The 12697-nt window shown below is 39.6% G+C and overlaps 1 protein-coding gene across 1 annotated transcript; it reads left to right on the top strand.

Moving 5' to 3' along the window:
• The first annotated feature begins 396 nt into the window (after positions 1 to 396).
• On the top strand, positions 397 to 12440 carry LOC117628657. The gene is made up of 2 exons (XM_034361152.1): positions 397 to 1164; positions 12179 to 12440. The coding sequence occupies exons 1-2, from the start codon at positions 650 to 652 to the stop codon at positions 12270 to 12272; spliced, it is 609 nt and encodes a 202-aa protein (XP_034217043.1). The 5' UTR covers positions 397 to 649; the 3' UTR covers positions 12273 to 12440.
• The last annotated feature ends 257 nt before the right edge of the window (positions 12441 to 12697 follow it).

The raw sequence follows: 12697 nt of genomic DNA, 5'->3' as shown, positions 1-12697 counted from the left end.
AATGATAAAATATTCAAAATACCAGAAAATGTCATTGGTTAATGCAAACATTAAGAATTGAAATTATTAATTAAATGAGGATAATATGGTAAATTTACACTTTCTCATATTAAAAAAAATATGATAATGAATCATATTTTTATGAAACACAACTACCCATTATCTTTTTTAATTCTAAAATAAATTTAAATTTTTTTTAAAATAAGTATTTTTCTAAAATAAAAAACCAAAAGTTGCGAAAGTTTTAATAGTTCCCACATCACGTTCTTACCTGCCATTGGCAGATTTGGTCCATTGAATGCAACGGATAGAATTGAAGTTTTCTCTGATAATTAATATGTTCAAATAAAATATCAAAAGGCTTAAAGGTCCTCACCAAAGTCATCCATCCTCTAGAAAGTCAATAATCGCCACCTCCGCCTTTGGACGCGTCTTTGTTGTCGTCTGCAATGAAATTCTTCCCCTGAAACTCACAGCTTCCTGGAAACTCATCAATCCGAAGGCGATATATATAACACACAACTCTTCCTTCATTTCCACAAACAACTCCTTCAACTTCCAAGCTTGCATCCCACAAAACCAAACCTTCCAAACAGAGGCAGAGAAATTTTCTTTCTACTTTCATATCAGAAAACCAAAAGAAATTAACATGCCGGAGCAAAACTACCCCACCTATCCTTTAGGCCAAGCAAATGGTCACACAAGAAGAGATGGAGAGTCTCAGATGTCCGCTGATGAGCTGAAACGCAAGAAGAAAATCAAATTGGCCATCTATATTAGTATTTTCGTTGTGTTTCAGATCATAGTTATCACCACAATGAGTCTCACTGTCATGAAAGTTAAGACCCCAAAGTTCAGGCTAGGCGACATCAAAGTCCAAAGCTTGGAAACAACGCCTTCATTCGACTTGAAATTCACAACCCAAATCAGGATCAAGAACTCAGCCAACTGGGGTTCCTACAAGTTCAAAGCTGGAAATGTCACGTTTCAACACCAAGGCCAGACCGTGGGAACAATTGATATCGCAAAGGGCAAGGTTGGATGGCTTTCGACCGTAAAAAGAAATGCGAATGTGAGTTTGAATTCAAGTGCAATAACCGAATTGGGCAGCGGGGTCTTGACGCTCAATAGCGTTGGTAGATTGGAAGGAAAAGTTGCAATTATGTTCATAATGAAGAAGAAGAAGGCTACCAACATGAACTGCACCATAGCTTTTGATGTGACAGCCAAGACCCTCCAATCTTTACACTGCAAGTGAAGACACACAAGCTACTTCGGGGTCAGAGTGATCAAGACTATAGTTCTTGGATTTTTTTTTAAATTCGTTGATATTTAGTTTTTCCCCGAGTGACTCTTGCATTTGTTGTACAACTACAGGGCTACTCTGTTCTCTTTTAATTACTAGACTGCTTGTTATTCGTTTAAACTGTGCTTCTGTTTGATTTTTGCCAAATTTATTACCCTCAATACATTGAAAAATGAAAAAAAATAGAACCGAAATTTGGGAAAACAATTTGGTTTTAATTATATAAAATCATCTCCATATCTAAACAAACATTTTGCAAAACAATTTACCTTGGAGGAAAAAAACAGAGCCTTGTTGAAAATATAATTCTTTAGATCACCTCAATCAATTTTTTATCAAAATTCTTTCATCCAATTTTGGGACCAAAAGGGGGAAAAGTCAAAAGAGCAATCTCATGAGGACTCAGTTTACAATAGTCTATACAAATTACAAGATTAGAAAGCCTCTGCCTAAAAACATGAGCCTCATATGTGTTTTAAAGTAATTAGTTAGTTTTGTGCCTTTTAATTCATTATTTGATCTTATAACCATTGATTTTAAAAGAAAAAAAACAAACTTATAATTTGTGTTCACGCCAAAAATCTATTAACCATTTTTTTTTTTTTTTCCATCTTGATTTTGGAAAGAAAATGTGACAAGTAGTGATTACATGATATGGTGCAATTCATCTCCGCAGATTTCTTCTTCTTCATCACAAACATTAATTCCACTTTCCCACTAAGCTTGGCTTGGCTGGTCAGAGTCAAAACCCCTGCTTTCAACTCATTGCTTGCCAAGAATACTGGAATTGCTTTCCGATGCCTTGGAATTTAAAATCACAGTGGCTCCAATTTTTTCAGTCGAACGCCACCGGGCCTTGCCCTTAGGAATGACAACCTGCCCTAGAGTCACACCCTAGTACTGAAATGAGAGGCTGCTACTATCATACTTGTAGGGACCAAAATTGGTGTTCTTGACTCGAATTTGGGTTGTGAAGCTCATGTCAAAGGAAGGTGAGCCTGATTCATGGGGTATATTAGATCATGAGAGAATGATCAAAGGAAATTTGTCTCAATCAGGTTTGAAATTTAGCAACTTCTAGATGATCGCATGACTTTGAGGACTTTTCCTTGTTTTTCTTCGTTCGTACAAGGTGACATCATCTTACGATATTTGTAGAACTTTCGACTATGTTTTGAAACAGGCAATAATTATTTTTTATTTTTTGAGAAAAACTTCAACGTACAATCCATCATCAGCCACACAAGGCCATTCTCTATAAAGAAAAAGGAAAACTCATTGCAAGAGAAAACGCGCACAAGAATCCGTACGAGTCTTTTGTCAAAGTAATTCAAATCTACAAAACAAAAAAACTTCAGAAAGGTTGCATGCACTACAAGCACAGCAAAAAGCACTTATGATCTACCCTGTGGAGGCACCAAATATTACCCGACTTTTTTTTATATTGGAACTTGTATGAATCTAGACTCGATTCGATTCTCGTTTATTTATAACGAACAAACTATCATATCTTAAGCTATATCCACTGAAAACTAAAAGTTAGAAAAGTAGTTAGTTCCTCTAGACCGAGGTAAAATATGAATGAACAAAGTACAAAGTAATAAAGACTAACACCAACCCTACGATTGGTGCATATTTAGTAACAGAGTCATCTTGTTGACATTTTATCAAACATCTATGCCGTATTGCACCCGATATTGAAATATAAAACCACAAAGTCTTGTCCAAGTTTTAATTCTTACCTACAGGGAAGGCAATATGTGAATAGGGTTTAGAAACTACAACCAATTGGTAGGAACCCGTTTGGGCATGATATTAAGGTTGATAGGCTCATATGATACGGATCTCGAGTCTCTGCATTTAAAAATGATGTATTTATTAGCATTTCATAAAATCTGGACCATTCAACTAATTAAATGCTTGTGAATATGCCACATCGGCTACAATAAGTTTGTTTCCTTTTTAAAAAACTAACACTGTCAGTCCTTTGACAGAAAAAACAAACAACAATCCATTTGACAATAAATTCTCTAGTTTCCCCGCTCACTTGGTTCTTCCTCTGTGTATTTGTAATCGAATCTTCCTTTTTTTTTTTTTTGTGTGGGTCTTTTGGCTTCTTCTTCTACTTTGATTTGGAGCTTCAGCTTACAAGATTGATATTAGGGGTGGTTGCGGTTCGGTAACCGCGAATTTTTACTCAAACCGCAAACCGACCGACTATTTGCGGTTTGGTGATTTTTGAAACCGCAAACCGACCGCATTTTGCGGTTTACCGCATTGCGGTAAACCGCAAAAATGCAGTCGGTTACCGCGAAATTTGCGGTTTAAAACCGCAAATTCTCAAGCATTCACAAAAATATAAATTTACAACCTAAATAAATAAATACACAACCTCAATTTCTCAAGCATATATAAATTCACAATCGATTCCAATTCTCAAGCATTCACAACCTAAGAAAATTAAAGTTACAATTCCAAACATTCCAATTAAAGTTAAACTTCTCAAGCATTCCAATTCCAAATCCTTTAAAGTTACAAACCAAAAGCAAAATGAATTAAAGTTACAACCAAAAAGAAAAATCCAATTCAAAGTTAATTAAAGTTACAAACTAAAAGGAAAAATGCAATACACCAATGTTACAAACTCAAGTGTTGGTGGTGAGTGGATTTGAAGAACCCCTTTGTGTTGTTTGAGCACCAATGCTATCTACAAATAAAACAACATAGTTTAGTACATTTTATTATAAGAAGAAGCATAAATAACATTAGCATAAATAAACTAATTACTTACAAGTTGTCATATCTTCCATTTCCTTGTAGAATTCAACCTCATCATCCGTTGGTTCTTTGTAAAAGGAAAATTCGTCCGCTCTAAGCCAATCACTAGTACACACTAATGCCTCTACCATTTTAGGATGCAAAGAGCTTCTAAAAGGATCCACAATCCTCTTGCCTAGGCTAAAAGCATTTTCACTAGCAACCGTAGAACTTGGAATTGCAAAGATATCCTTGGCAACTTGTGAAAGAATAGGATATCTTGTTTGGTTCCCTTTCCACCAATTCAAGAGATTGAATTGTTTACTCAAGGGGCTCTCAAAAGGATCCGTCAAGTACTTATCCACTTCATTGAGATCGAGAGAGAGAGGAAGAGATGAGTTCGATTCGGGTCTGTGAGAGAGAAGCCGATTTTGAGAGTTGAGAGAGAGAGAGAGAGAGAGAGAGAGAGAGACGAATGGGAATAAGAGAGTTGAGAGAGAGTTGAGAGAGAGACGAATGGGAATCAGGAGAAGAAACAGATTCCAGGTTTTCATCTCACGGCTATAGAGAGAGAAGAGAAGGGTTTACAATTTTACTTAATTATTCATAGAGTATAGCCGTGCGGCTATACTTTGCGGTTTGCGGTAACCGCAAATTTTGAAAATCAAATACCGCAACCGCAACCGCAAATGCGGTTCGGTTCTTAATACCGCGATTGCGGTTCGGTTTACCGCGATTGCGGTTTTATTGCGGTAAAATATCGGTTGGTTTTTGCGGTTTTTCGGTTTAAAATGCCACCCCTAATTGATATAACAATTATTTCGTACATTTTTATTATCTTTCTCTTAGATTCGTGCTATGTTCTTAAGTGAGTTTAGTCCATTTTTTACTTAGTTTTGCGAATTGGACCGTCTTCGACGGGCAGGCGATGGTGACGGCCTCGGTAGGACCGTCATCGTCCTCCGCCGCGAAAAAGGCCCTTGAAGCCTCCGGCGGACAGCTCCGTTTGGAAGCCGGCGAAGCCTCCAAGTCCACCGTCACCGGCCGCTTACCGGCTGCTCTTGAGGCAGCGGCCTCGGCATCCGTCGGCCTCGGCGCCGAGACTTCGGCAGTGGGCCAGGCAACAGGCTCGGCGCCCAGATGCCGCAGCTGCTCCGCCAGGGTCACGTCCTCAGGATCCGCGGACGGCCGAACGGAAGGCGCCTCGGGCTGCCTCTTCTTCTTCTTGCCCTCGAGGCCCATCATCAGGCGCCTCCTGGAAGACTCGTTCATCTTCTTGGCCTCGGCAGCCTTCCTTGCGTCCGTCACTGGTCAAACAAAAAAAATCAGTCAGTCGGCATGCACAATAAAAATGAGGAGGGTAAGAGCAACAAGTGTACTTACTCTCGGCAGGATCGACGAGCCTGGCTCTGATAAGATTATCGGTGAAGAGGAAGCGCGGATATACTCGCTCGGCAGCAGGTACTTTCAGCCTCACCCTATCGATCTGCCGAATCTCAAAAGGTGTAGGAGTCGGCTGCTTGAGTTTACCTGTTCGAAGAAAGAATCAGTAAAACAAAAATAAAAAGAGAGCAGACAGACAGCCTACCGATCGGCAACTAGAAAACCTACCGGCGATTTGGAAGGTCGTGGGAACCGGGAACTGCGGGCGTACTCCCGATGGCGATTCCCAATCACCAGAGAGTAGCACCCACCGATTCCTCCACGACTTCTGGGAAGTCGGCACTGAGCTGACGAAGTGACCCCGCTCGGAAACCTTCAGGCAGTTCGCCTGAATCCAGCCACCATGATCGGCACTCTTTGACTTGGTAATGCTGTAGAGGTAGGAGAACTGCTCGTACGAAGGCTCCCCCTCCCCGGCAATCCCAAAAGCCGTTATCACCCCCATCAGGGCCACCCAGAAGTTGGGGTTGTATTGGCCCGGGGCATACCCGATCTGGGCGAGTATCCTCTGCACGGCAGGCTGCAACGGCAACCTGACCCCCTGCACCAGCATGTCGGTGAAGAAGGCGACTTCACCGTCTTCGGGGTCGCTGAGGGACTCGGTCGGACTCGGAATCCTCATCTTCACCGAGTCAGGGATGAGGTATTCGGCTCTAATCTTCTGAAGCTCCCGTTCAATAATCTTGTTCGGCTCCAAATAGTCGACACCGAACAGGGCTTTCTTCGGCACGCCCACCGGTATCCTGGATCGCTCCCGGTGGACGATTGTTATCCTCGGCCGAGAGGGACCGGCAGTGGCCTCGTCACGACCAGAGGTAGAAGCCTCCGGCTGGTGATCGAAGGTACCAAATCGGGTACCGTCTTTGTAGACTCGGCTAACGGAAGCGGCTGCCCCGTCATCAGCCCCTTGCCGACGCCATGAGCAGGAACGGAGTTCACCTCCTCACCGATAATTTCAACATCGGTGTCCTCTTGCCCCTCGGCATCAAGGCTCACTGCCAACTAGATGTGTCCCAGCCCGATGACAACTCCTTATCGAACGCATTGGGCTCACTGCCGAAGGAAGACTCGCTAGCAGACATCTACAAGGAAAAAGAAAAAAGGATGGCTAAGGTTGTGTAATAAACTACCCAACCGACGTCTGCGTCACTACCTATTGTTCACTAGACTACCGACGGAAAGCCCTTATGGACGATCGGCTAAGCCTATGCTACGAAAACACGCGGAAATATAAGGAAAAAATTATGAGGGTACCGAACGGTACCTTACCTTATGTACTGTTGGAACTTTGATTGCCGAGGATTACTTTGGGAATTGCTTTGATTGCCGTTCAAACGCTTCAGGAATCGCCTTGATTACCGATAACTCCTTTGAAAATCGCCTCAATTGCCGTTCACTATCTTCGGTAATCGCCCACACAAAGCTCTCGCGTCAGCTCTCAAATGCAAAGTGTGCTCTATGTCTGGAGCAATCTCTATTTATAGGGAGAAGGCTGCAACGGTATGCCTCGGGAAACCAAACGGCTCATAAATGCCGCCGTCAGACATCACTTCGCCAGCCACGTGTCGCCCAAAGGATGGTAATGTGGGCTGCACGCCGGGTACAGAAGACGAAGCATCTCTGCACGCCAGGTGCAGAAGACGAAGTGTCTCTGCACGCCAGGCGCGAAAAACGAGGCGTCTCTACCCTCTCCCCTCTCTGCATCGGCTACCCGTCGGGTCTCAGGGGAGCCTCCCCCAAACGAACCTGCCGAACGGCAAGGCATCTACTAACCATCAAGGGAGAACCAAATTCCCTTCCGAAGAACCTTCGGAAGAGAACTTGGGGGACTACTGTTTATACCCGAATTAAACCTCCAATGACCACCAAACACGTGGACGGAATCGACGCTTGTCACTATAAGCCCTTCGGCAGGACCCCTACCGAAGCTTATACATCTTGATGCTTTTGCCCTTGGACACGTGTCCTGCTCACAATCCGCCCCTATAGTCCCACATCGGAAATATGAGCATGGAGCACGCCTCCCAAGGCCTATATAAGGAGACCCCTTTCCCCAAAAGGAGGGGACAAAAGAACCAACGGTACGCTACCGCTCGATCTGTAATCTGACATTTACTAAATCCGTACTTACTTAAGCATCGGAGAGCTTTCGGCCGGTACTGCACCGGTACCCCAAGGTCTTACCGAACGTACCCTTTTTGCAGGAACTTGATCTTCCGAAGACTAACTCCCTTCCGAAGACGTAATATCACTAAGTTGGGCGAACCACGTGTCAAACCACTTTTTCGCATCAACAAGTTTGTTTCCTTTTTAAAAAACTAACACTGTCAGTCCTTTGACAGAAAAAACAAACAACAATCCATTTGACAATAAATTCTCTAGTTTCACCGCTCACTTGGTTCTTCCTCTGTGTATTTGTAATCGAATCTTCCTTTTTTTTTTTTTTGTGTGGGTCTTTTGGCTTCTTCTTCTACTTTGATTTGGAGCTTCAGCTTACAAGATTGATATAACAATTATTTCGTACATTTTTATTATCTTTCTCTTAGATTCTTGCTATGTTCTTAAGTGAGTTTAGTCCATTTTTTACTTAGTTTTGCGTTTTACTAGGTTTGAAGAGTAAAGATGGAAAAACAAGTAAAATGAGCAATTTTGGGATTGAAATATAATGTGCAATCCTAGGAGCAAAATGTGTTGTGCAAAACAGTCAACTTGACAGAATATATACTGCACTTCCTCATAGCGAACTAGATATTGAGCCTTATATCGTTGGAAAGATGCGGATGTTAGCTTTATGTAGAATTTTACGATTCATGATTCGGACGTGTGTGGAGGAGTTGTGGCCAATCCTTGCAAAATAATCCTTTTGAAGTCCAATTTATGTCAATTGTATTTGGGAAGTGTCTACAAGGATGTGAAGTTATTTTCTAAGGTCTGATCCTATATTTAGTAGGATTTTGGATGCCAACTCATCAAAAGACAATTGAAGCCAAACTAGGAAAGCATAGTTACCAAGTCAAAAGAGGATTTGTTCCTTATTTAAATAAGACCATAAAATAGGGTTCTCTTATGTTGGAATTGAAGGAGAGTCAAAGAGACGCTGCCATCATCCAGTTCTCGAGCATCTTTACAATCCATAAGTTCTATTTTATGTTTTCTAGTTTTTCAATTATGTTTTCTTTGAACATGAGTAACTAAATTATTCTCTAGGGCGAGGATGACGCCCGAGCATGGATAGTTATGATTTCTAATGTTATTTAATGGATTCTAAGTTTCTTTTCGATGAATGTTTAATCACTNNATTTTAATTGTTGCTATTTGTTTAAGTTCTTTGATTGGTCACCTTAGGGCTTTGCATCTAGTAAATTAGAAGATGAATTTGAGGCAGAACTCGCAATATAATTCAATTAGCTTCTTGTGATTAAGTGTGGTGAATTACATTATTGCTTGACGAAGAATAATTGTTTGCTTGGTTCTCTCGTTTTCTAGAACGTAATGAATTCAACTTGTTAAATTTATGCCTTAACCAGGATAGATTGCAGGAATGAGTATATGATCTTTGTCTGAACTAGAAAAGAATCTTACACTTAAGGAAAACTATGGTCTGAGTGCCTGAAAAGGACTTAGATACGGGAATTATCATCTAAAGAATCGAAAGAATCTGTTGAATGCATTGAAATCTAACTTGGATTGCTTGTGGTTGATTCCGAAACCCTAGACCTTCATCATTGTTTTTCAAACCTTAAAAATTCAACCTTTTTATTCTCAATTGTTTTTATTAATTTCTTATTTGTTTCATAAACTTTCACAACAACAATCTCTATAAATTCACTTGCGTATCAGTTGGATTTAATTTAGGTATTAATTCGAATATTAGATTAATTTGGAATCCTCGTGAGAACGAAACTTGGACTTGTCAAACGCTATACTACATCATTCTTGCGCACTTGCAAGGACAAACCAAAGATGAGCCAACCAAGATGTAGTAGACTCATAATTGGTTCTGAGTTTTCAGAAAACTATGACGAGGAATTTCCTGTGCTAGGAGGCAATACAACCAATTGTTCTGAACAGCAAGCAGGCTCTCCTAGTCCATCCCCTGCTCCCAAGTTCAGGTGTCTTACTACCAAGCCCGTTCATTAATCAGAATAGCAATCAATTGGGTATTTTTCTTATCAATTTCAGATGATAGCTACAGCTTGCAATAACAATCAATTGAAATAGTGTATTTGGAATTTAAAATCTATTGATTGAAGCAGATTTCCAATAGTTATCAATTGAAGAAGCCAAAAGAAAAAAAGAAAAATCATATTACAAAGACACAAGAGGAAAAACCAAGAGAGCGGCAGGCGGATAAATGCACCATTTCTAAATGCAGAAGTTTATGATCCATATGGTACATACCATTTTAGGTACATATTCCTAGTGTGTGCACTAATTCTAATTCTACGTGCTATTAACGTGATGAATAAAATGCCCTAGACGAAACAGAATATTACCCAAAACCAAAACACAAGCCTTCCTTCTGTTTCCACAAGAAGCTCAGCAGAACCATCTGCATCTAGGAATATTCAATAATGTAAAAGATAGTTATAACTTATATTGAATGTACAAATTAAGAAACGAACTGAGGCCTCACCTCACCAATTACTAATTAATCAGCCCTTAATTCTCTTATATAATTGAAACAAAAACATTGGACATGTTGAAAGTATACGTACGAAAATCGAAGCTTATGTATAGTAAACATCTCGCCTTCGTATATGGAAAGCACACATTGTATAACTTTACAACAAACACAAGCGTACGTAATGCAAAGCAAAATAAATAAATTCAAGAACATGTCTTGATCACTCCCAAATCAAATGTATAGCTCATATGGTACGAATTCGAGCATTGGCATTGTAAAACTTGGACAGTTTTTGTGGACAAATTATATGCAATTAATGGTGAAGAAAAGGTTCTGTTTTTTCTGTTTATGCGCTCTGTAAAGTCCAAAATGGGTTGAGATAGAATGTTGGCTTGTGCTAAGCTTCCTGGTAATGCTTTAACGTATACTTAAAGTCTTTGACTTGTAGTCTTGTATTCTAGAATCAATACATAGATGGTCCAACAAGTCACTGTGACCTTGCCCTACAAAGAAAAGTATTAGCTCATTTATAAAAGGTCAAAAGGATCCTTCTACTTGGACCCAACCAAATATCTCTTTTCTATCCACAAAATTTTGTGGGGTTGCCTTTTGCCCCCTAACAAAATTAAAAGCAAAAAAAAAAAAAAAAAAAAAAAGTCTCTAAATCAAAGACTTGTTCTCAGAGCTCTAACTTGAGACTACCAGATTTGAAGTCAGCACAGCACCACTGGCGGCTATTGCCCCAAATAGAAAAAAAAGTCACCTATTGAAGTAAAATAATTAGCCCCACAAAGAGAACTAATTAGTAGCATATGTGAAGGTTTCAACTGAAATCTTGTAATACATATATGTTTTTGTTGTTTGAATTCAAATATTTAAAATGGGTTTTTCTTTAGATTTTATGTAGTGAATTTGCCACAATTGTATTTAACTAAGTTTGCCCCCGTGCAAGTAAAATTTTGAGTCCGCTACTGATTAACACCTATCAGTGGGGAAACTGACGAGCAGTTTTAATCTTAAGGGTAAGATGGTAATTTCGAAAGTCGCTGTATGAGGAGATATTTATTGAGGCCAATGCAATAAAAGTACACTAACCTATGACTTTGACAGACTTAGAAATCCTTGTCTGCGTTGTGGTGCTGAGTATTCTTTCTTCGAAAATTCAGGTACTTGGTTTTTCTTTTCTCCTCATGTTAACATCGTGGAAGGGTCCATGCCCTTTGATATATAAATAAATAAATAATATAAATAATATAAATGGTAAATTAATCTTCTCATCGTTGAGTACCAGAAGTCAATAAACTACAACTTAATTATTTGCGTGTTGTGGTGGTCCCAATTTCCAGCAAACTTACACCGTAGATATTACTCTAACCAAAGAGATTGCCTAAACATTATATATATACCACACATCGCTCACCAATATTCCCACAACCAATACATTTTGCTCATCATTTCATACATACTTTTAACGAGAGAAAACAGAGGAAAAGCAGAGCACTTTTCTTTGCAGCACAAGAAATTAAGATGGCGGAGAAAACCAACCAGACTTACCCTTCAGGATCAGCAAATACAGGTTACACAAGATCCGATGGAGAGTCTCAGCTGTCCTCTCATGAGCTGAAGCGCAAGAAGAGAATCAAATTGGCCATATATATTGCTATTTTTGTTGTGTTTCAGACCATAGTTATCACCATAATGAGTCTCACTGTGTTGAAAGTAAAGACCCCAAAGTTCAGGCTAGGCAACATCAGCGTCCAAAGCTTTGAGGCAACGTCTTTGAAATTCAACACCCAAATCAAGATCAAGAACTCAGCCAACTGGGGTTCCTACAAGTTCAAAGCTTCCAATGTCACGTTTCAACACCAAGGCAACATTGTGGGAGTACTTGATATCGAAAAGGGAAAGGTTGGATGGCTTTCGACCATAAAAAGAGATGTGAAGGTGAATTTGAGTTTGAATTCAAGTGCAATAAGTGGTTCAAATCTTGGAAGCGAAGTGATGCTCAATAGCGTTGGTAGATTGGAAGGAAAAGTCGCAATTATGTTCATAATGAAGAAGAAGAAGGCTACCAACATGAACTGCACCATAGCTTTTGCTGTGAAAGAGCAGTCCGTCAGCTCTGTACACTGCAAGTGAAAACAGATCTAGATATAGTAATTTGTACTTGTTTTATGTTTCTGCAAATTTGAACTTCTGCTGTTTTTTATAAATAAAATTGTTTGGGTGTATATGCATACCAAAGTGTAATTTTGTACTTGTGCTTTTTTATTATATACAGATTGTTAGAGCAGTCTTTTATTTATTTTATATTTATTTTTTATAAAACGAAGAAGATTTGAACTGATTCTGTCTTAGCTTTTTCGCTGTAAACTTGAGTAATATAGCGTTTGACAGATTGAAGATTCATACCCAAATAAATAAATAACTAAAATAAAATGATATTAAAACGCCTAGTAATGGGAAGACCATAGAGATTGCAAAATTGTAGTCTTTGAAAGTAATGAAAACGTTAAATAAAGTGGTCAAAATTCCATGAAATTGGATCCAATCCCACGCTAACT

This window comes from Prunus dulcis, chromosome 5 (genome assembly GCF_902201215.1).
Source record: "Prunus dulcis chromosome 5, ALMONDv2, whole genome shotgun sequence".
Taxonomy (NCBI): domain Eukaryota; kingdom Viridiplantae; phylum Streptophyta; class Magnoliopsida; order Rosales; family Rosaceae; genus Prunus; species Prunus dulcis.
The sequence above is the reverse complement of the archived record's forward strand: the minus strand, read 5'-3'. Positions and strand labels throughout refer to the sequence as shown.

Excerpts from the sequence above, each read along its gene's own strand:
- LOC117628657 (XM_034361152.1), top strand. The coding sequence starts at position 650 with ATGCCGGAGCAAAACTACCCCACCTATCCTTTAGGCCAAGCAAATGGT. Across the intron at positions 1,165-12,178 it reads GAAGGAAAAGTTGCAATTAT|GTTCATAATGAAGAAGAAGA; the intron begins GTTCATAATGAA and ends AGTCGCAATTAT.